Source organism: Primulina tabacum, chromosome 3 (genome assembly GCF_025594145.1).
Source record: "Primulina tabacum isolate GXHZ01 chromosome 3, ASM2559414v2, whole genome shotgun sequence".
NCBI classification, from domain to species: Eukaryota; Viridiplantae; Streptophyta; class Magnoliopsida; order Lamiales; family Gesneriaceae; genus Primulina; species Primulina tabacum.
This window is the reverse complement of record NC_134552.1, coordinates 29,028,760-29,054,488: the sequence shown is the minus strand read 5'-3', so window position 1 is coordinate 29,054,488 and position 25,729 is coordinate 29,028,760. Positions and strand designations below refer to the sequence as shown.

Below are 25,729 nucleotides of genomic sequence, written 5' to 3'. Positions count from 1 at the left end.
AGCATGTGGAATGAAGAAGTGCCGAGACAGTTGGTCTCGCGCGTATGCACGAGAAGAGGCGCGCATATACGCGAGCAAGATGTTTATACATGCGCAGAGACAGTAAGTCTCACGCATATGCGCCGAAATGGGACGCGCATATGCGCGAGATGGTGAATTCCTTTTATGCGGAGACAGAGAGTCTCGCGCATATGCGCCGGTGATGGTCGCGCATATGCGCGAGACGTGCAGTGCAAAGAATGAGCCACATGTATTTTCCATGCAATTAGATATGTATTCCTTCACTTCATTCCATTCAGATGGTGCAGAGGAAAGAACCGAAAGTTCATGGAAAGTATCAAGCTTTCATATTTTAAAATTGTGATTTTGCGAGATCCGTCTGTTAGATTTTCAATCCGAGTTTAGTACCGTGCTTCTATCGACAAGAGCTTCAACAGGACGTAAGTTTTACTATTTTCTTCTATAGTTTGAAAACTTGATATTGAAGGAATCATGATTTTATCTATATTATGTGTTCCTGAGATTGTAGTAATTGTATAATCGAAATCAGATTGAAGAACAGACACCGTATGAAATTGTTATCATTTTCAGATTGAATTTGATTGAGAATATACAGATTTGGTATCAGATTATTTTTATCGATTGATTATGAATTGTGATTTGTATATGTTGATATCGTATTGCTGGGTATATCGAGATTGTGCTGTTATGCCTTCGAAACAGAATTAGATTGAGTTCTGATCATATCCAGTATAGCTTTGAGTTGTATATTGATATTGTACTTCTCGAATATGTCATTCCAGAGTTGGTACTGAAGACTTCGAAGAACGATCAGAGCCAGACTGATATTGATTTCATTGATCAGATTGATCTACGAAAAGAAAGGTATAAATCAATGTTAGACCGGGAAGATACGACTCGAGTTAGATTCGACTTGAGTTTCCCAAAACCACATACTTTGTTATATTGCATTGATGTTTGCAATTCATGAGATTGATATGTTTAGTCTATTGATTTATAATAAAGCATGTATTGAGTCTATGGCAGATGTGCCATGTCATTGGCAGAGGTGCCAAGTCACTGGACATTTGGTGATATCGATGTTGCTTAGGAGTAGATCGACTCCTATTGTAGAGATTCGATATAGAATGCCAAAGTCTGGGAATAAGAACGTACGACCATCTAGCTGGGAGAGTAGGTGGGAGACTGTTGCGTTCTTATTCGATCGGGATCCCTAGACTAGAGAAGAGTCGAGTCAGAGATTATGAGTCAAAGAGTTTGATTTACAATTTTTATATCGATTCATGTTTTTCAGATTATGATACATGTTATTGATAACTGTTCCATGCTTTTATATCTCTTTATATGATTGCATGTATACGTTGTTTATACTGGGAATATATTTCTCACCGGAGTTATCCGGCTGTTGTTGTGTTTGTATGTGTGCATGACAACAGGTGGGACAGGATCAGGGTCGAGAAGAGGATGAGAGATTGAGATTAGAGTGGAGATTCGGACCCATAAGTAGAGTTGTTTTCATCACTTGATATGTAGTGAATGAACATTAGTTTGTATGATTTTCTATTGTACAAGACTTGTACTTTTGGATCATGTTGTAGATATTTAACTTGATCTTGTGATTGAATAAGATGGGCCTACTTTGTTATAGACTTTGTATACTTGTTTATATAGTGTTCAATATTTTAAAAAAAAAATTTAGGACCCATTTTAATTAATTGATCCTAATGATGATTGAGAAGAATGAATTAGCGTCCGGGTCCCCACAGTCTGTGTGTCAAAGACTGCATACATAAGTTTTACGTCTTTGTGCAAGACTGTATTTGAGTGGTGGTGGTGTGTGTGTGTGAGAACTGATAACTGAAAACAACCTGAAAGATGTTCTCACACACTGAGGGAAATACACAATAAGCTGATATAACTTGACGTGTTCCCTCGACTGGGCTGATTGCTTCTTTGTAAGCTAGTATGCAATAAGTTTGCCCTTTCTTTTCTCTTGTTTTTCCACTGTTGTTGTTGATGGTCTTTATCTGTATTTATAGCAGCAATGCGACCGTACATCAAGATTCATCACATGTGATCATTGCAGTTTGAATGTGTTCCTTGAAGTTTGTGTCTCGACTTTTCCGACAGCCATTCTGGAACATTTTGTCTTAAAGCTTTGCTGCAACGTCCATTATTTTACTATCAATAGTACAGTTGCTTTTCATTAATGCGCGCAACTGGATTCCACCTTTGATGTGGGGCCCTTAGCTCCTAATCGTTATTACAATGCACTTTGATTAGGGTTAACTAATTAAAGCGGAAAACAGGTTTAAAATTTTCTTTACAATGAGCCCAAATCATTTTATTTGAATACTAAATATAGTATTTCGTCTCACATCATAAACATGCCCACACGTAATCAAACCCAATCATATACAAACAACTCATATCCTCGGGACATGCCCCGGTATATAGATATATATACATATATACTGGGAACAAGACATAAACATAAAATCTCAGCCCAAGCTGTGGCTCCCTCCAGAAGTACCCTCTCCGGTCTCCTGATATCCTGGAGTACCTGCCATTGTCCACACACAATGACAACAACAGCCCCCCTTGGGGGTGAGCAAAGATCCGTTTGGAACAACCATCATATATACCACAAATATCTAAACAATGATATATGGTATGCAATGCATGTATGTCGTGGAGGTATCAGGTCAAATGCCCATCCATTGAGCACATGTCAGAATCAAACGGATCGCTATCAAATCAATGCTCGAGCTGGCACACCGGCCTCAATAAGGGATACTCATATGATAGCGTCGATAAAGCGCCATCAAATCCCAAATCTCATATCCAATCATCGGGGCTACAAATGTCTATGTTTTTAAGGGTCATATAATACCAAACATAGCATTGTGTTCACAAACCTCAGAATCCAATCAAATCATATCAGGGTATCCAAGGATCATAGCTCAACGTGCATGTCATGTATCGATGTATGCATCAAACGATGTGTGTTAATAAAACATTTATTTTATACATCGATATTCAAATCTCAATGTCATGTATGCCACATAAACTCAACAATTAAGGCATATAGACATGTATTCTCGATCCAATCAGTCAAATCAATCCAACATATATCATATAATACAGATACATGTCGTATGTTACCCGGTCGCAACATACCTCAATTCTTCGTTTTCAGTTGATGTAGCCTGAAGATATCGGTATAATACTTTATCTACATCAATAACATACTCATTCCAATCAATAATGTAATCCAAAATCATTAATATGAGTTTCAAATATCTTTTGAAACTTCAAAAATTCATATCAAATCATAATCATATCATAATTCAATTCCGACTTCGAATATGAGTTTATTGTCGGTTATTCTACTATATATAGGAAATTCAACTTCAAATACATGCTATTCCAGCAATTTGATATTTAGAGCTACTGGAACCAGAAGAAAATTACCTCAGTCAGAAGCCCTCGACGCGAAGATCACAAATATATAATTTGTTTCGCGTTTAGACAGCGTTTCAAAGTCGATTTGGACGGAAGAAAATCGAATCTCTCGTGTCTCTCGAATTCTCTGAAATGTAAACTGAAGAAACCGAATGAAAGAACTCATTCTTATCTCCACCGCCTACGCGATCGGGCGGTCAAATATTACCGCTCGGACGCGGAGGGTTCTGTCCGCCTAACACTTGCATCGCGCTCGGACGGTCACAAACTACCGCTCGGGCGCGGCATGTTCTGTCCGAGAACACTTTCATATACCCTGGCGCTCGGGCGGTCACTTTCTACCGCCCGGGCGCCACATGTTCTGTACAAATATTGACTCTTGTACTATATTGGCGTCCGAATTCTCCACTCGAGCTCTTACAACGTCAACTCATATTCAATATTCATTTTCTCAATTTCATTGTCATGATATACATCAAATACATAATCACATGACAATTCATGAATTATCGATAATCACATAAGATTTACAATAATACGATACACGGTTCCTTACATTTGATAAGCTTGTCGTGTTCTGCAAACTGCTTGATTCCAAACTGATGCTCTTACTGGTCAGTTGAACTGGTCTCTAGTTGATATGGTGAAATCAGTTGACTCGTCAGTTGAACTGATTTCTTTCTTTCAGTTGAAATGGTCAGCTGGGCTCTTCATCAGCTGTCTGGGCTTCTGAAGGTCTTATGCTGAACTACTTATCAGATGAACAATCAGTTGAACTGTTTCAGTTTCGCGCAATCAGTTGGCTTTTCAGTTTACGTCTTTGATAGCTTCAGTTTAGGCCTTAGTAACTGATCAGTTCGAGGCCTGATCAGTTTCAGTTTCCTGCGCACTTAGGTAAATTATTAGTAACAAATTAACAAGTTTTCTTAACATCAAATCAACATTGCGAACATGAAATGTTCCAACAATCTCCCCCTTTTTGATGATCACTAAACTTGATCAGTTAAACCGATTTTAAATTTTTTAATTTTAAAACTGATTTTCTCCCTTTGTGAGAATCAAAAACATTTAAAACGATTTTAAAAAATTTTTAGTTCGAGGGATCACTAACTGAATTAAAAATGAGTTTTAAAAACATTTTTCAGATCGAGGGAAAGAAAGCTCCCCCTCACTAACTGAATTAAAAACTCCTCTTTAAGAATAATTATCTATGCCAAAATTTAGTAGCTTTAATCATTCAAGAAGTTTAGACAAGAAATCTAGAGGTATCAGTTAAATCATATAAAAAAATAATTGGATAAACATGATATTTATTTAATTAAATAGATCTCCTTTTATTATACATTTAATTACACCACCATTTATAAGGGAAAATTGCTACTACAATAGCATATTTTAAACAACATCAAATATCAATCAGTTTATGCATGACATAACTGAATATGCCAACAACTGGTTGCCTTGAACTCTTGAAGTGCTGCAATGATCTTGAGTCTTCTTGCCAGACAAACAGCTAGCTGCCTTAGACATGATATCTATGTTGCCAAACTTGTCGGGCTAACTCAAACTGGACTCAACTGATATTGAACCGCATTGATCATCTACTTGATCTGATATGACAATTAAGCGGCGGTATACTACTGATGATTAAGCTCTACTTTAATCATCCAACATCTCAACATAGCAGTGCTTCATCTGTTGATCAGCTTCAACTGGTAGGCTGGCAGCTGAAACCTTGTCTTCTGATCAATTTTGTTGAAAAGCCAACAGGTAGGACTCATACCGCTACAGGCTGATTAAAGCCCCAAAGCTCCGAGTCAAGAGAAATGGCTACAATGTTAGTTGTAGAGCCAATTCTCTCTACTCTTTGCAAGGAGCATTAGATAAACATTTTCAAATAGTTTTGAAAATAATATAAAGTATATTTAAATAACATATAAAACTATTTTAAAAAAAATAATTTTAGTTAGTTTTCAAATGTCCTTCTTAGAATAGCTAGCTCTGTTACCAATTGATGGATCGATTCGGGCACCTGCGAGGGTGCTTCAAACACAATATTCTCAATGAGCTGCAATAGCTCATGTTCTAAGAATGTATATATCGATGAACTAGATCGAGTTTGGTTTCAAACCAAGCGGAAAATACTCGAAGTAATCATTCGTTAAGAAAGATTGAACTATTTTAAAATCTAATGACTTTTATAAACTGATCGGCTGAAATACGAGGAATCAGTTCTGGCTTCTATCGGTTCAGCTATGGACAGAACTGAATTGATATCAGCTGAACTGATCAAGTCAGATTAAAACACAGCTAGCAGTTAATACACAAGATATGTTTATGGATGTTCGGAGACTTCAACTGCTCCTACGTCACCCTTTCTACCACCTCGGGTAGGATCCACTAGAACACCTTGATTTATACAACACCTTGTATAAACCCATCCAGCTTAGGACTTATCCACTGACTAACTGAACTCTTAGTCTAGACAGAAGGCATCACCTTCCAGCCAACACTTGTTTAACGTCTGTGTCTCAAAGACTACATACACAAGTTTTACGTCTTTATGCAAGACTGTATTTGAGTGGTGGTGGTGTGTGTGTGTGTGTGAACTGATCTCTGAAAACAACCCGAAATGTGTTTTCACACACTGAGGGATATAAGCTTCTACACTAAGCTGATATAACTTGAAGTGTTCCCTCGACTGGGTTGATTGCTTCTTTGTAAGCTAGTATGCAATAGGTGTGCCCTTTCTTTTCTCTTGTTTTTCCATTGTTGTTGTTGATGGTCTTAATCTGTATTTAGCAGCAATGCGACCATACATCAAGACTCATCACATGTGATCGTTGCAGTTTGAATGTGTTTCTTGAAGTTTGTGTCTCGACTTTTCCGACAGCTATTCTGGAACATTTTGTCTTAAAGCTTTGTTGCAACATCAATTATTGTACTATCGATAATACAATTGCTTTTCCTTAATGCGCGCAGCTGGATTCCACCTTTGATAAGCTCGTCGTATTATGCAAACTGATTGATTCCAAACTGATGCTCTGGCTTGTCAGTTATACTGCTCTTCATTTGATATGGTGAAATCAGTTGACTCGTCAGTTGAACTGGTTTAACTCTTTCATTTGAACTGGTCAGCTGGGCTCTTCATCAGCTGGCCGGGCTTCTGAAGGTTTTCTGCTGAACCACCTATCAGCTAAAAAATCAGTTGAACTGGTTTACGATATATCAATTGAACTGATTCAGTTTCGCGCATCAGTTGGATTTTCAGTTTACGTCTTCGATAGCTTCAGTTTAGGCCTTGGTAACTGATCAGTTCGAGGCCTAATCAGTTTCAGCTTCCTGCGCACTTAGGTAAATTATTAGTAACAAATTAACAAGTTTTCTTAACATCAAAATCAAGATTGCGAACATGAAATGTTCCAACGAAAAACGTTCAGATATAATACCTCATAGACGCGCACCTGGTACCGATAGGCAAGCTGAAAATGTTGAGGATCATCAAGGGAATGAAACCCCACCTCCTAATGGGGATGCTGCTATTCGTGCACTAGAGGGCATGGAAAGTTTCTTTGAGCACAAGTTTCAGTAGGCTCCAAGGCCACAACACGATGTTTATGATCAGTTCCGGAGGCTAGGCCCGAAGGAATTTTCTGGCACCACTGACCCATTTGCTACTGAGGGTTGAATTTGATCTCTTGAGGTTCATTTCCGCTATCTGAATATGGGAGACACTGACCGAGTTAGGTGTGCTACTTATATGTTTAGATATGATGCTTCTCTTTCGTGGGAAGGGGCGGACATGAGATTGATTTTGCCACGCTTACTTGGGTTTGATTCAAGGAAATATTCTATCAGAAATACTTCACTGCTGATATCCAAGGACGCTTGAAGAGAGAGTTCATGAGTCTCCACCAGGGGGACACGACTGTGGCCGAGTTTGTGAGGAAGTTGATAGGGGTTGTCACTTTGTGCCCCTCATTCCTTGGGATGCTACTGAGAAACTTAGGCACTTTCTGGATGGACTACGACCTACTATACGCCGTGATGTGATGATGATGCGACGGGCGGACTATGCAGCTACCACTGCCTATGCATTCCAAGCTGAGCAAGCCTTGAAAGATATTGATTATGAGATGCAGCGCAAGAGACAACAACACCAACAGAATTCTCAGCTGAATAAGAAGCCATTTATGGGAACTCCTAGAGCTCAAGGGCAGCAAAAGCCCCAAGGACAAGTGAAGAAGCCAGGACCACCAAAGCCACCGCAACCTGAAGCACCAAAACCTGTCGTGAGGCCACTGTGCAAGGAGTGCAATCGCTTACATTTTGGCAAGTGCATGTGGGGGACATAAAAATGCTTCATATGCAAAGAAGAAGGACATAAAGCTGCTGATTGCCAGAAGAAGAAAGTACCAACTCTGGGGAGAGCTTATGTTATGCATGTTGAGGAAGCTGAGGAGGAGCCAAACATGACCCTAATCACCATAAAGATATTCATTCTACGCGTAGCTACCTATGCATTGCTGGATTCGTGAGCTACACACTCATTCATAACCGAAACATTCATCAAGCGACTAAATATTATACCTGAATATATGGGACTGAGCTTCAAAGTTTCTATTCTTTCTGATGATCAAATGATCACTTCGAGCATTGTGAAGAATATGGAGCTTCGTTTGCAAAAAGAAGTTGTTCGGGCATATCTTATTGTACTCCCAATGCCTGAATTTTACATCATACTTGGCATGGATTGGCTATATTTAATGGAGCTTCGATAGATTTTCGACAGAGGTCAGTGTCTATTCGACAACCCAGCGGGAAGTATTTTATCTTTGAGGTAGTGAGGAACAAGAAAATGATGCACATTATCTCTTGTATGTGCACGAGAAAGCTTATGAGACGAGGATGCCAAGCTTTTCTAGCTTGTGTTACTACAGCATATGCCTCTATCAGTCAGAAGCTAGAGGATGTTGAGATCGTCAGAGACTTTCCTAGTGTCTTTTCTAAGGACGTTTCTGGCATTCCACCGGACCGTGAGGTGAAATTTTCTATTGAGTTGATGTCGGGCACTGTATCAATTTCTTCTAAAGCGCCCTATCGTCTAGCACCTGCAAAAATGAAAAAGCTAAAAGATCAAATTCAAGAGTTTCTGGACAAGAGTTTTATTTTCCCTAGTTTTTCTCCGTGGGACGCATCGGTATTTTTTGTGAATAAAAAAGATGGGAGTATCCGACTCTGCATTGATTAACGAGAGCTGAATAGAGTCACCATCAAGAATAAATATCCTCTACCTACAATTGAAGACTTATATGATCAATTGCAAGGAGCGTCGATATTCTCAAAGATAGATCTTCTTTCGGGATACCATCAGTTGAAAGTGAAAGAGTTCGATGTTCGTAAGATGTCTTTTAGAACTCGATATGGGCATTATGAGTTTATGGTCATGCCATTTGGGTTGACCAATGTGTCAGCGATCTATATGGATCTCATGAATCGCGTATTTCAGCCATATCTTGATCAATTCGTTATAGTCTTCATCGATGATATTTTGATCTATTCAGAGAGTAAGGAGGAGCATAGTCGGCACTTGAGGACATCACTGCAAGTACTGGATAGGAAATTATATGCAAAGTTCAGCAAGTACGAGTTTTGGCTTGAGAAAGTGACATTCTTAGGCCATGTCATTTCTAGAGATGGAGTTGAGATTGATCGGAGTAAAGTGGAGGCAGTGAAAGAATGGCCTGTACCTAAAAGCGTAACCGAGATCCGTAGTTTCTTGGGTCTAGCCAGAGTTTCTTGGGTCTAGCTGGCTATTACCGAAATTTTATTCAAGGATTCTCATTTATTGCAGTACCTATGACTGCCTTGACAAAGAAGAATGCAAAGTTTATATGGGGATCCGAATGTCAAGAAAGTTTTGTCAAGTTGATCTCAGCGCCAATATTATCGATGCCATCGGGCCAAGGAGATTATGTTCTTTATACGGACACTTTGAAACTTGGTTTGGGCGCAGTTTTGATGCAAAATGATCAAGTTATAGCCTATGCATCTAGACAATTGAAGGTTCCTGAGAAAAATTATCCCACACATGATCTTGAGCTTGACGCAGTGGTATTTGCACAGAATAATTGAAGACATTAATTGTATGAGGAGAAGTGCAAGATTTTCACCGACCATAAAAGTTTGAAATACTTCTTCACGCAAAAAGAATTGAATATGAGGCAACGAAGATGACTAGAGTTGGTAAAAGACTACGACTGTGACATTATCTACCATCCGGGAAAAGCTAATATAGTGGCGGACGCATTGAGTAGGAAGACAATAGTCATTACTCAATTATCACTTCAGAGACCATTACAATCCGAGATAAAGCGGTTTGAGCTGGCAGTATATGCTTGGGGCGTGGCCCCTAATCTTGCCACCATGACACTACAGTCGAATATGAGGGATAAAATCCAAGAGGGAAAATTTACTGATGAGCAATTGCAAAAGTGGAGGTCGAAAGATGAAGCTAAGGGCCGGAAGCTGTATTCTGAGGTGGATGGTATTGTTCGATATTGAGACTGACTTTGGGTTCTTATTGGCGATTCTTTGAGTGAAGTCATTATGAAGGAAGCTCATGACACGCCATATTCCATTCGTCCTGGAAGCATGAAGATGTACAAGGATCTTCAATTATTGTATTGGTGGCCGGGCATGAAGCAAGATATCCTGCGATTTGTATCCGAATGTTTGACATGTCAGCAAGTTAAAGCCGAGCATTAGAGGCCAACTGGAAAATTTAAGCCACTTCCTATTCCTGAATGGAAATGGGAAAATATGACCATGAATTTTGTTGTGGATTACCGAGGACTATCAAGGGGTTTAATGCTATATGGGTGATAGTGGATCGTCTTACGAAATCAGCATATTTTTTACCTATCAAGATGACCTTCACCATGACACAGCATGCCGAGTTGTATATTCGAGAGATAGTTCGACTGCATGGGATTCCCGTGTCTACCGTTTCTGACAGAGATCCAAGGTTCACGTCATCTTTCTGGAAGAGTCTGCATGCAGCGTTGGGGAACAAGTTGTTATTTAGTACATCGATCCATCCTCAAAACGATGGTCAGCCTGAAAGGGTGATTCAAATTTCGGAGGATCTACTCCGAGCTTGTGTGATTGATTTCCAAGGAAGTTGAGAACCAAAGTTACCTCTAGTGGAGTTCACCTACAACAATAGCTACCAATCGTCAATAGGAATAGCTCCCTATGAGGCACTATATGGAAGGAAGTGTAGATCACCCATACATTGGGACGAGGTGGGCGAGAGAGGAGAATTTGGTCCGAACTTGATCGAGCAAACAACGGAGCTAGTAGTCAAGATACATGATAGTATGAAGACTGCATAAAGCCGACAAAAGAGTTACGCTGACAAGTGACAAAGGGAGCTAGAGTTTGCCGTAGACGACCACGTGTTTGTGAAAATAACACATATTAAGGGTGTTATGAGATTTGGCAAGAAAGGCAAGCTCAGTCCGATGTTCATAGGACCATTTGAGATCTTAGAGAAGATTGGAACACTAGCCTATAGAGTGGCATTGCCACCGATGCTAGCCGGAGTACATAATGTGTTCCACATCTCGATGCTGTGAAAGTACATTCAAACCCTTTACATGTACAAAGTTATGAGCCTTTACAATTAACTCCAAATATGTCGTATGAGGAAAGGCCCAAGGTCATACCAATAGTCAAAGTCAAGTGGCTAAATCACACGGAGGAAGAAGCTACTTGGGAGACTGAGGGGGACATGAGGATTCGCTACCCGCATTTATTCGGTAAGTTCTAATTTCGAGGACGAAATTTCATTTAAGGGAGGAAGGAATTGTAAGGTTCAAAATACGAAAACGTAACCTAAATACATTCAAATCTAGGGAAAATGAAAAATGACTAATTAAATAGTTTTATTTGCATAAATTGAATATGATGTGCATGTTTGCATGTATAAAATGTACTTTCTACACGAATGCATGAAAACAGTGTTTATAAGGTTATTCGAGAAGCAATCGAGGAACGGAGACCGATGGCTGAAAAAAGAGAATATTTTTATTAAATAATTATTTTTAATTATTTAAAATAAAGTTTATGCTATATGATATTTTTGAAAATGATGTGTTTTAAGATGATTCTATACGATGAGTCGTATTTTTAAACGGTATTAGATTTTCGACGAAAATATGAACTTTTTGAGAACTCGGCTAATATTTCACGAATTTTCCTAAACCAAATATTTTAAATATTCACTAATGGGCCTAATATACCATATTAATGGGCATAAGTTCGCACACATAATTTATTTGAAAATAAATATCAAAACCCTACCCCATAACCTCAAAATCCCACGCCCCTCACAAATCCAACACCACAAGGAATCTCTCATCAGCTTTATTGCACACACCACACAAGATTATTCAAGGGAAGTCACGGTTTTTTAAGGGAATTCATCCTAGGGTCTCCTACGTCGAAGTTCTTCGCATCTCAACTTGTTTTTCGTGCGTAATACATGCAAAGACATGCCCTAAATCTCTTTTTTCTCATCTATCACACCATATTACGTGTTTGAATTACGTTTGCATGGGAAACATATTTACATTATGATTATTTTCGTTTTTATGCTTTGATATGTCAATAACATGTATTTTTATGGTACAAAACTTATGTTATTGTTGCATGAAGGGGCTTCCAAGTTAGGGTGACTTGAGGGGACGATTTTCCAGCGTGTTAGGAGTCACATGAGTCATGGTTAAATGCTGCACATGATTGGAATAGGGCTTGAACGAAAATTTCATGTTATGGTGTACTAGGGTTCGGCTAAGGGGAACCACAGACCAGGGCTGGAACAGGGCTCGGGCTGGGTGTGGTTGGGTGTGAGGAATAGTCATAGCCATTAGAATGTCTAGGACTCATGCGCCTCGGCTAGGGAAGAGTCCAACCAAAATGGGACTCTTCCCATGCAACCGCGGGCTGCAGCTATGCGAAGGGGGCTTCCGCGCTGGCTTAGGCTGGCGGCAGGAGTCAGGGTCCAGTGAAGGTGCAGAGGGTGAGGGCTCGGTGGTGGCTGGAGGGTAGGAGTCCTAGCTGAGTTGTGAAGAGTCCTAGGGTTTAAGCAAGAGATGCGCGGCTCTTGCATCGTGCAGGGGGTTGCAGCATGGGTTACGGTGAGTCCAATGGGGTCCAGTAGGGTTTGTAGGTGGGCTGGTCAGGGGCTGGCTTGGGGTGGCTCGGGTGTGGCTCGAAGAAAACGAGAGATGGCTCAAGGGGAATTTGTGGGGTTCGAAAACTTGGTTTAAGGGCTTAGGGCTTGAACCATGGGTCCACGGGGGTGGCTCATGGCTCACAAGGGTAATTTAGGCAATAAGAAGTCTATGTTTAAAATTTGGGAAGAAAATATTAAAGTTTGAATTAATTCGGGGTTAAAACGCTTAACGGATTAGTAATTAGGAATTAAATCGGAATTCTCGAATTCAAGCTAAATAAAAATGCTAGAAATTAGATTTAAACTTAAATAATTATTTGAGATGGTCTAGAGTCAACAAAAGTAAGAAAAAATCAAAATCGGGAAATTTTAAGTCCAAGGGTAAAACAGTCATTTTACACCTTAGAAATGTTAGACGTCCTGACAGTGCCAAAAATGCTGTAATTAATGTTAATATGTTGATGTTAAATGTTTATGGAATTTTATGATAAAACGTTAACGCTAAAATACGTGTTGCATGCTTGGTTTCAAAATGAAAATGAAATATGTATATGCATAAATTTTTATAAGTGATGAAAATACGAAAAGTTGGAGGAGGTGAATTGATTGTGACTGATACGATGATAATTGAATGATTAATAATTTTATTGATAAATGTTTGATATGATAAAATATTTAATTTAAGAGTTATGTAATATTATGTGTGGTGTGAAATTTAAGAGATAGATAAATTCATGATAAGTGTACTAAGGACCAAAATACCCTTGATGTTAATATTTATTTTATTTTCCAATATCGTTGTTCGTCCTCAAGCCTACGGCTTGTAAGCACCACTCTTCGTAAGAATTTCGGACAATGACGTACAGAAGACCACTTGCAAGTTGGATATTTATTACAATCAGGGGTATTTTCGTGATTAAAATTTTTGGGGTAGCCGGATTGTTTCTATCATACTCTATTGCATGGATTTTTTCTCCCACAAAAACAGTAAAATTGTCAAACAAATAGTCAATCTCATATCTAAAAATTAAAGCAAACAAAATATTATTAATCAATCCAACTTTTATACTACCTACCAAACTGACCCTTAATGCATTAAAATAATTAAACACATATTTTAGTAAAAACCCTAAATTTCATACAGTCAGGTTACGTAGTTCGAATTTCATAGACATTACAATTTCATAAACAAATGAGAATGTTAGCCCTTGAAACTATAAAATTGTACTTTCCGGTACAGTATATGTGCACATATAAATTCCAAATTGTAAAAAAAAAAAGCATTCATTTTCCATACAATAAATAAAATCGTGTCATCGTAGTCTACATACAATACATACATATATATATACATATTATTTTATTTTATATTTGGAATATTATTAGTTGGAGGAAATTACATGCATGTGAAGTGAGCGGGGGTGAAGTAGCACATGCAGTTGGTTATGTGATGTGCAAGATGCTTTGGATAATTTATATCTAAGTACCTAAGAAGACATGATGGCATTGTTGTCTATTTGGGATCTTTCCATGTTATTTGATCAAGGCTGGTTATTATTGCTGTCTCCCATTTTATCTTTTATTACTCCAGACATTTAGTCATATATATTTGTTTTTTTTTCTTGTAAAATTTAAATATTAGTCATGTAACATCATATCTACACAACATAATAAAAATATCTATAAGCGCAAAAAAAAAAAAAAAACTGACATTATAGATTATACATTGCCTTAAATCGCATTACATACATACATATATATATGTATATGATAATGTATAATTAGTAATATAGTTAATTAACAGCGCATGTATAAGACACACATATGAGAAAAAATCAATTTCTTTTTGACTATGTTATTATGGTGCCAATTAATTTTTTTAAAAAAATATATTACAAGGGGTTTTTTTTAAAAAAAATTTTTTCTCTGCCTTTTCTATATAAAATGAAACTTTTCATATATATAAATTTACCAAATTATTCGGTGACACTCCGATCACGTGGCCCGTGGGGTTCACAAATTAAATTAAAAGAGTAAAATGGAATTAGGTTATTGGTCAAAGTACACAATTAGGTGTATTTTCATGGTGACAGCTTCAATTGAGGTAATGTTGTGAGTTGTTAATCTCACTTGCTTCAATATTTGCGCTCGTATCTTCGACATGATTTGTTAATTAAATAATTTAATTAATTTTTTTTTGACGAGAAAATAATTTAATTATTTAAAAGCTACATTTGGTAGAGTCCGGGCAGACCAAGTTCAATATATATGTTTCTGGTTATATATATATATATATATATATATATAAGTGGAGATACAATAAAATAAAAAATATATATATTATATTTCTGGTTACATAACTTGCGCTTTTAATCGCACGTTCCTTAAATATATTACAATTGGGTAGAGGGCCTATCGGGTTCGGGGCCGGGTCTGGTACATGTTCTACCCAACCCCTAATTTCAGTTTACTTATATAATATAAATAAATAAATTGTGTGTTTAAATTATTTTGTCTGAACTAAATTTTTAAACAACCATTTTTTTTCCTACAAATTGACGCATCCTTTTCGGTTTCGGTTTTGAAATCTTGATTTTAATTTTTTGCGTGATCGCTGGATTATTATGTAGGAAGAATGAGTTTATTCGTAAGTATTTCATTTTCAGCTAATAAGTATTTTTCGATTTTGGATTTCACACATTAACTTCAATTACAAAGTCCAATGAAAATTTAATATATATATTTACTCTATGAATATGTCTATTTTGAAACAGTACCAAGGTATTATATCTATGAGGAGATTAATCTATGCGATCAATATTTAACATAAAAAATGTATACTTTTCATATTAAAAGTAATATTTTTATGAGTTGGATCTGATTAGAGATGCGTCCCATAAAATTGACACGTCACAAGAGTTTTTGTGTAAAAAAAATTCATTAATTAACTCGATTTTTTGGCTTATTATATATAATATAATTACAAATTCAGAATTCTTAAGTTATAAATATAACTTTCATTTACCCATAAATCAAATAAATTTTTTTTTAAAAATCGATAAGAATTTCAGAGAAAAGAAATCAATAAGAAATTTTAAAATAATAACAAGGAAAGACATACTCGAGATGATATCTTTTATGAAGATATAGAATATTTTTTTAAAAAAAACAAAATATATTTTTGTAAAATCTAAATATAAATATAAAAATAAATATATATGATTATAATGAAATTACATTTGATATGAGTGATGAGATAATTAATTGATTAATAATTAGAGTGATTAAAAAATGAGAAATATTGATTAATAGTATGTTGGATAAATAACATGGTATTTGGTATGATTTTAAAATGATAGATTAATTTTGTAAATTTCATTGTAATGACCAAAATACCCCAAGTGCTAATTAAATATATATTCTTAAAATAACAGGATAGATAATTAAATATTTATAATTATAATTTACATTTATTAAATAAAAAATTATAATCAAAGGCCTGCATACTAAATAAAAAATGAACCAAACGCGAGATAAGAGATGATTATTTAATAATCAATTCCTTATCATTGCTACCAAACACGGCATCAGGGATCAATCTAATCAGATTCATATGTATTCGTGCGTGCGTGTGGAACTCATGATAAAAAATTGTGTGGAGCCCAAACTGAGGTCAAGGAGAAGTCCAATTGTTATTGGGCCTAAATGATCCATGTATTGAAAGTTAATTTAGTCATTTCGATGAATTTTGAAAAATTTCAGACATACCTCACGCATTAGCTTTGTTACGAAGTTAAAATTAGAAATTAGGGTTTTTCTAAAATTTCCCTCCCACTATGCTTTCTGGTATTGGGAAATGACTTAGTGTACGAGCAGGTACTCTACCTCTTTATTTAAGTACTGTTGCGTATGAAGTATTTGAATTAATTTTTCGTTAATGTTGTTTTATAGTCGGTTATGGAATTAAGCAATTTGACCTTTTTTTGGCGTAATTATTTTTAATTCTTGTATATATATATGTGTGTGTGTGTTACACTGACATTTTATGTTGTATATCCATGGTAATTTAATTTCGTTTAAAATCTTTTCTGGTCATTTCGGATTACTGAGTGAGTTAGCAACTCAGCTGATTGTGCAGCTGTTTCTGTATAGTCTTGCTTTCGAACAGTTTATGAATGCGAGTTTGTCAATTTTTCCTTGCTCTTTTGTTTGAGTAAAGTAAGGTAACAGGTAACTATTATGAATTCTTACGTGTGTCTGAAATAAGTTATTGTAGTGAATCTGTGGCGATTGGTGTTCTATGTTAAACAACATGGAATCAACTATTTTGGATAAGAATTCGTAAGTGTCCTAAATTTGTTATGAAAAATATAAGATGATAGTATGCATGGTTTACATTCTGGTATGGAACATCATATATATTTGTATATGGTGATTTTATTTTTGGGCTGTCTACTTTTTTTTTATAATTTGTGCATATCTAGGGGTCCATAAAGAGAGATGAGCACAAGTGCCCACAGAACCTCCAGATCTGGGCGACAATCTTTGTTTTTTCAAGATTTGGCATCCCCTGCGTCTTCTAGACGATCTGGGGAAAAATTCACTACTCCTGGCCAGGCAGCTGCAGTTTCTGCTCTATGGCGCGAAAATTTTGCCAACTTCGATCTTCCTCCACCACCAGTTTTTACTCTCGAGGACCGGTCTGACTTTTCTCCTGAATCAGGGATTCTGGAATATGCAGTGTCTCCAGAATTAAAATCAGATCCTAGAACACCCCCACATATGGGCAGGGAATTTTCAACTCCGAAGAACAAGTCTGATGTAAGCACTTCATATGCTGGAACCAGCAAGCAGTCACTGCAGCAGAGTCCTGTGATGAAATCTAGCTGGTGGTCACCTCCAAAGAGTGGTGGTATTGCAGAGCACGAGGACAAAGGGAAGGGTTCTCCGGTTGCAGGTGTGATTCAACCTGGTGCCTTGTTAGTGCTGCCACCGCCTAGGGAGGTTGCAAGACCGGAGCTAAATAACAGTTTGGTATCTGTAGGGAATTTGGACGAGGAAGTTTGGGTTACTGTCTATGGGTATGATTTGATCCTTTCTTTTTTCCGTGTTTCAGTGGCATTTACATTATATGCATCACTTGCTGAGGAGTTTATCATACTCTTTTAGGTATCATAATTCATTCATGATTCATGCAAATGAATATGATAATCTATACTATATTATTAAGTAAGAGACCTTTAGAGTAACTAACTTTTGGTGTCATGGTCTGTTTTACTAATTATATATATTAATAAACTGTTAAAAAATTAATGCAAGTCACATGTAGTTTAGTGGATAAAGCCTTTGTTTCTTAGCCATGAGGTTGTATGTTCAAATCCTATTTGGGTTTTTTTAATTCTTTTTTTTTTCTATTTATTTTTTAAGTTCATATTTCAAAATTACAGTGTAACTAGTCACTCTTTCTTATAAATATATTTTGATCTTCATTTAAATATAAACAAAATAAATTATATACAATATCGTACAAGCACGCAACGCGTGCGTCGGGATACTAGTATCTACTAATGATGCCAACTTATGGTCACAATGCTTTAACATCTTCAATGAATTGTACATCAATTAGTCAACATCATCATCGTCATCATCATCATCATTCCCGCTAGTAACATGAATATTATTTTTCCAAACTAAGTGATTTTCCCAACATGCCATATCTTAAACCAAGATCTAAGATATCTCCTCAGGCATTAACCATCTTTATCCAAGTTTCAATGGCCTACTCCTTCCATTAACCTGCCAATCTAAGATATGTCGGATTGCGGCTCTTCACATGATCAAACCATGTTAGGCGTCATTTTCTAATCTTATCCTCTATGGTGATTACACCTAAGTAACTCATAATCTTTTCATTCTTAATTCTATCTTTGCGTGTTTTATCACACATCCATCTTAACATACACATTTATGCTACCGCCATCTTATGCATATGTAGTGGCCCAAAACTTCGAGCCATAAAGCATAGCTGGTCGAACAATATTCTTATATTATTTTCCTTTCAGTCTCGTAGGCATCCTTCTATCGCATAATACTCCTGATGTAATCCTCGATTTCATCCACCATGTTTTAATCCTATGGTCTATAACTTTTCTAATGTCCTCGGTCTTTTGGATAATAGATCCTTGATAGCGAAAAGTTTCACACTCTAGGACTTTCGACCTTCAATCTCAATTGAGCTTCCCATTCGTCTAGATTTAAGACCAAAGTTACAAGCTAAATATTCTGTTTTGAGAGATTAATTTTAAAACATTTACTCTCAAGAGCTTCGCGCCATCTATCTGATTTTTTATTTACACTTTCTTCAGTTCCGTCTATCAGGACAATATCATTTAAACAACACACACCAAAGTACTTCATCCTGAATATTTCCCATAAGCTCACCCATAACCAAAGCAAAAAAGTAAGAGCTTAAAGCCGATCCTTGATGAAGTCCTACTGCCACAGGAAATTCACATGTCATCTCTCCAACAGACTTAAGACTAGTTACGTCATCTTTATACATATCTTTAATGATCTCGATATAGCATTGAGACACGTGTTTCCTTCTAAGTACATATCATATTAATTTTCTAAGCACTCTGTTATAGGTTTTCTCTAAGTCGATTAATATAATATGCTATTATTTGTGGTTTGAGACGCTCTATGTTAAATTTTGTTGAGAATTTTTTTGTTCAATATTCCTTGTCAGTCTTTCCCGGGATCAAGCCCAACTTAATTGATCAAATTATGCTTTAATGTGATATTGTTAATCTGGTAACTGGAACCTTTTGGCCCCTTGTTTTTGAACTTCCACTACTAACAATGAGTCACTATAATTATTTATATCTTGTAAAGTAGCTTCAACCTGTTATGACTTTATGTTAATTAAATTTCAATTTTTAAATAATATATTTGTACGGCGTTGATCTTGTCATATTTTTAAAGAGCTTTAATCGTCATGAATTTGCATGACATGAATCTGTCCACCCCGTTTGATACAAGAAGACTAAGCTCGCTGTTTAAACAATTCAAGATTTCAAAATATCATTTTTCTGTCATTGCTTTTTGGTGTTTAAAGTTGTGATCATGTTCTAAAAGTTGTTTTCCAGATTTTCACCTTCTGATACCAATCTTGTTCTTCGGGAGTTTGAAAAGTGTGGGGTGATTCTGAAGCACATTCCTGGGCCAAGAGAAGCTAACTGGATGAACATTTTATATCAGGTTATTGTCCTACTATTACTAAAACAATATGTTGTTTTCCAGCTGTGTCATACTCTATACATTTTCCTCGAGACTGTTTTTAGAAGCAAAACTAGTCATTTTGTGGTGTTAGAGGAGCAGGTTGTGTTTTGTCCATCACATTTTTAAATTCATTGGCGATGGCTAGTTTCACATCTTAGGTAACTAGTGGGGAAGAGATGTGATTGTGTTGAACTGTTTGCAGAGACGTTGCTGCAGACACTTTCTGTTATTAGTTTTGGATCATTAGCTCTTTGGTGGTGTCAGTCTGATTCACTTTTCTATTTGAATGAATTATCTTTCTTCTACCCTTTCCCTTCCCTGTTTTGCTGTGAACGAAGGCTACTTAGCTTGGTTGTGCGCATATCAAAATATATCCTCTTATTGACATGGTTTAGGTGGATTTGCTCTTGTAGTAGTATTCCACTTGACACAACTTTGAGGTCAACTGACAGTTGAACATGCCAATGAATGTTACAACTTGCAAATTTTTATGTAGAATCATTCCGATGCTCAGAAGGCACTCAGAAAAAACGGCTCGGAAATAAATGGAGTTCTTATCATTGGAGTGAAGCCTGTTGATCCGATGCAACGTCATGTACTGAACGAGAGGCTCAACAATCAAGGGTTCATGACATTTACGCATACACCTTCAAATACGATTTCAGAATCAAATGGCCTCAAGGTCTCCCCTTATCCATACTATCCCCAGAATAGCGACAATCCCAGTGCTCGGCATTCTGCTGGGACCATCGCAACTCCTGCCAAATCAATGGTGTCAAAAGTTATGGACTTAATGTTTGGTGTCTAGCTTTCTGTTGTGGTAATTTTTCAGCCGTTATTTGTTCAACAATGCGAGGTGAGAATTTATTACTTTCTGAGCGGTTAAAGTTTCAAAATTTTTTTGGTTACTCATTTGATTTTTGTAAGTGCTGTGCCTCTTACAAAATTGAAAAGAAAATCGGACTAAATGTGAAGTGATTGTATTAATTATTGTATTAATTATTAATTGTTTTTTAATTCATGTTGGTTTGTGCTATTTTCCTTCATCTTGAAGCCGGGTCTGGTTTTTTGTTTTTATCTTTTTTTCGAATATGAAATCCTATCTTCCGAATTTTGGTACCAAAATATAAATTTTACCTACTCGTTGTGTATCTTTACTATATGATGATGCTTAAATTTCTAGATACACTCAGCCATCCAAAGGAGCCATGTTTTTACATGCTACCATGTGAGGAAAAATTGAAATATAGAACAGAAACCATCAAATGTGTTTATAATATGTTTTTTTAGAAAGAAAAAGTATGTTAAAGTGTATGTATTTGGAAGCACATTTATATATTAAAAAATATAAATATAGATAAAATTCTAGGAAATTATCGAAATGGTAAGATTTAGTAAACTAAAGTTGTATAACATATATCTAACTCCAGAAAAATATTTAATATAATTAAGTATACCCAAATTCATGAATTAGTGACACATTTAGATTAATTTTTATATTAATCAAGAAATTTTGCCAAAAATTAGGCTTTCAAGCGCTAAGTAAGTAAAATACTTTATGTAAAAATCGAGGAAGTAAAGTAAAAATTGATAAACTGAACCCCAATGAAATCGTAATCGACATCTTGCGAATGGGGAAGTCCAGATCAATTTGTCGAAAGAGAAGCCAACTAGGCAAGATATTACAAAGTGATGAGTTGGTTTTCACCTATACATGCCCGGAAACATCATGAAATTTGTGAACCCAAAGTTGAGTGTTAAGACAAGATTTATATTTATGTTTTGGTGATCACAAACTAAACTGATATAGCTCAAGCTCATATTAATGCAAACTATTAAGCTGAACTAAACATGACTACAAGTACGATGATCAACCTACTATGTTACCAGCTAAACTGAACTGACAGATCGAGATGGTTAGAACCCGAATTTAATTAACCAATATTTGGCAAGAATTATAAATAATTATTTTAAAGAGCGAAACTAAAATAATTAAGCCAAATAAATTTAATTGTGTGTTAAAAATATGAGTTAGAAAATATCGCAATTATAAACGATACAAATATATATCGGAGTTTAATAGCACAAGAGAGTTGTAATAAATTATATCGGGTCACATTTTAGCATTTTTGCTAAATATTAAATAATACATATCATGTATATGTTTATATATGTGTGTATTATTGGATAATGAGGAAACCCTTCACCCCAACCTCACCTCACACCTCTCTTCCCTTGGGCCTTGCTTCCTCACTTCGCGTCCAGCGCTGCCCAGCTCCTTGCCTCTGGAAACCACCGCACCATCTTCCTTGAAGCTAGTCCAGTAGTCCCTCAGCTCTCCTTGCCCATAATCATTGTAGAAAAGCTTGTTCCTGCTGCTGCCCTATTCCGTCGAGCTGTTGCTTAGTTTTCTAGCTTCTTGCTTGCCATTTTTCTTGGTTCCTTAGAGTGTGTAGAGTTGGTTTCTAGCTTCATTTCAGTTCATCGGAAGCTATCGAAGGTAATCTCTAAGCCTAGAGGTTCAATTTTTGTTCATGTAATTCTTATTGGGTTATGTTATGAGTTTGTAGCTTTTGCTTCTGATTTTCGGGTTTATGTGTATTGTGCACTACGAATCTCGACTTATAGGTTCAAATAGAACTCGTAGATCTATTTGTTAGCTTTATGTAGTCATTGGGAAAATAGAATTCCAATCAGAAACAGATTTGATATGATTTTTCTATCAAAATGTGTTAAAATCGAACTATGTGTTTGAGCTGTGTAAAATGGGTACTGTAATTCGAGCATATGGCCTTTGTGCACTTGGATTAAGGACCTTTGGTTAAAATAAAAATTGTAAATCTATGTGTTGTCTTTGAAATGAAACTTGAATCGTTAAATTCCATTAAGAATTGAATAAGTTATGCACTTTTGACTGAAAGTGCTCATTAAAATTCTATGAAATTATCGAAATGGTAAAGATTTAGTAAACTAAAGTTGTAAAATAGATATCTAACTCTAGAAAATTATTTAATATAATTAAGTATACCCAAATTCATGAATTAGTGACACATTTAGACTAATTTTAATTTTAATCAAGAAAATGTGGGCAAAAATTAAGCATTCACCCGTCCATAAAACTGAAGCTCTCCCATGCATTTCAATATATAAATAGCTGTAAGGTCCAAAATGCGATAACATAATCCAACTGCATGTAAATTTAGGAATAATAGAAAATGCCTAATTAAATTATTTTAATTTCACTAATTGAATGTGGTAGGCATGTTTTCACGTTTAAAATATGATTTTATACTAGAATGCATAAAAATGTGATTTTAAGAATTATTTGAGACGCGATCGAGGAACGGAGACCTTAAAGGAAAAATATTTTTATTAAATTATTATTTTTAATTATTTAATATATGGTATATTTTATGTGGTATTTTCTAAAATGATGCCTCTGAGATGTTTTTCCGCGCTGTGTCGTATTTTAAATCGGTAATCGATTTTTGACGAAAACAAGGACTTTTTGGAGGCTCGGTTAATATTTTCGAAAACTTTCTTAAACAAGATATTTTAACTACTATCTAATGAGCCTATTATACATAGGTTATTGGGCCTAAACTTATACCATATTATTATATACCAAAGCTTTGGAATTTCCTAAACCTAAACACAAAAACTCACGCCACACACACCTAGGACTCCTAGGGCAGCTGAGTGCACACACACTTTTCAAAGGAAATTCACATGAGGTTGGAGGAAAAACGCAGCAAGCTTCCTCCTCGTCTCTCCGCCAACGTCCCTCGCGTCAAGAATTATTTTTCGTGCGTGAAACACGCAAAGGCACACCTTAATCTTCATTCACTCATCGTTCATACGACACTAAGTTTATTTATACATGATTGCATGAAAAACATGATACTCTTATTTTTATTTTCGTTTTTATGGCATATACATGTTAAAACATGAGTTTCCATGCTTTTAAATTCATGTCTTTGATGCACAAAGGGGATGCCATGGTAGGATTACTAGAAGGAACGTTTTTCAGTATTTTCAAGAGTCCATAGAGGCATGACTAAGGGCTGGACAAGTAAGGAAATAAGCTGAACGAAAATTTTGGTTATAACAAGCTAGGGTTTCGATTTTGAGGGTTAGGAAGGAGCAGGCCATGGGCTGTTTTTGGGTCATGTCCAGGGGTCTTAAAAGGGCCTAGTCATGGTCTTAGATAGGCTAAGATAAGGCTGGTGCAAGGCCTAGGGCTGTAGGTGGAAGCTTGGGGTCGCCCGATGCTTAGGGTGAACGACTTGATGGGCTGTGCATGCTTGGGTTACTAGGTCTGGTCCAGCAGCTTGTTAAGGGCTCAGTCATGGTCCTAGGAAGGGTGCATAGGGTCTGGTCCAATCGGTTAGGGTCTAGGTTGAAGGAATTCATGGCTTGGTTGAGCTAGGGTTTGGTTCGAATTAGAGCAGTAAATTCAGAAGATTCTAGGTGTATTCCGAAGGTTCTAAATGGCTTGATTTGGGTTGAATAGGGTATGGTTAGATGTTACTAAGCTATGGATCAAGTTTGGTACAATTTGGTTAAGTTTCGAGTTGGGTTAAAACCGAGACGTAGGTTAGATGTTACTAAGCTATGGATCAAGTTTGGTACAATTTGGTTAAGTTTTGAGTTAATTCGGGTTAAAACCGAGACGTAGGTTCAAGTTTTAAAACGAATTGGAAAATTAGCCTAGGAGATTAAGTTTAAGTCTAAGAAATGCTTATGGAGGTATTTTAAGATGTTATGTTAAGTTTGGATGGATTCGGGTCGTCGTTGTAAGGTCCAAGGATAATTTGGGAAAGTTAGGGTTTCAGGGACAAAACGGTCATTTGACACCTGAAAAATGTTAGACGTCTTGACTGTGCTCTGAATGATGTAATGAATTTTAAAATGTTTATTTTAAAAGATCATTGGATTTTATGATGAAATATGATAATGCTAAAAGATGTGTTGAATGCTTGATTTAAAAGAAAAATTATATCTATGCATAAATTTTTATAAGTGGTGAATATAAGGAAAGGTTAAAGGAGTTGAATTGATTGTGACTAATACGAAAGGATATGATGATATGTAAGGTCAAGGCTCAGTTGACGAGTGAGAGTGTCGTTGATGTCCCCGCCGTCTGGTACCATGGTTATACGTAAATGGATCCATCGAACAAAAGCTGAAACGAAAGTCACAATTAATGATCTGAATTCAATAAAAGAGAAACGTATACGTATATGATGAAAGGAAAAATGATATGATGAAAGGAAATTTTTTTAAAATTTATGCATGTTCATGAAAATCTATTTTATTAAAAGTATATTTCACTGTTGATTGTTAATGTATATATACTACTTGTTATCATTGTTAAGGTTTGCTGAGTTAATAGACTTACTAGGTGTGAATGATGCAAGTGAGCATGATTTTGATGATGCTGGAGGACTTGATGGTTGAACTAGCTGGACTGATGGTGCACATAACCCGAGGACCTTTGCTAGTTTTCCACATTAGTATGATTTTAAAGATTTTATGACTTTTATGCTTTTGAGGGGTTTTTGAGAGGATTTAAAGTTTTATGCTATTTTTGAAAATACTAGTTGAAACGTCTGCTGTTTTAAATGCTACTAGAAATTTTTTTTGAAAGCTAATTCTCGAAAATGAACATTTATAAGCATGCATGCAATAACTGTTGAAACTCACACATTAAAATACGAG

The 25,729-nt window shown here is 36.2% G+C and overlaps 1 protein-coding gene across 1 annotated transcript; it reads left to right on the top strand.

Annotated features, from left to right (window-relative positions):
* Positions 1–16,475: 16,475 nt before the first annotated feature.
* LOC142541044 (nuclear pore complex protein NUP35-like) lies at positions 16,476–21,054 on the top strand. Its single transcript, XM_075647586.1, has 4 exons — positions 16,476–16,603; positions 17,212–17,808; positions 19,876–19,987; positions 20,505–21,054. The coding sequence occupies exons 2-4, from the start codon at positions 17,228–17,230 to the stop codon at positions 20,814–20,816; spliced, it is 1,005 nt and encodes a 334-aa protein (XP_075503701.1). The 5' UTR covers positions 16,476–16,603; positions 17,212–17,227; the 3' UTR covers positions 20,817–21,054.
* The last annotated feature ends 4,675 nt before the right edge of the window (positions 21,055–25,729 follow it).

Coding starts and splice junctions, on each gene's coding strand:
- LOC142541044 (XM_075647586.1), top strand. CDS start 17,228: ATGAGCACAAGTGCCCACAGAACCTCCAGATCTGGGCGACAATCTTTG. Junction 17,809..19,875: donor GTTTGGGTTACTGTCTATGG/GTATGATTTGAT, acceptor GTTGTTTTCCAG/ATTTTCACCTTCTGATACCA. Junction 19,988..20,504: donor GGATGAACATTTTATATCAG/GTTATTGTCCTA, acceptor ATTTTTATGTAG/AATCATTCCGATGCTCAGAA.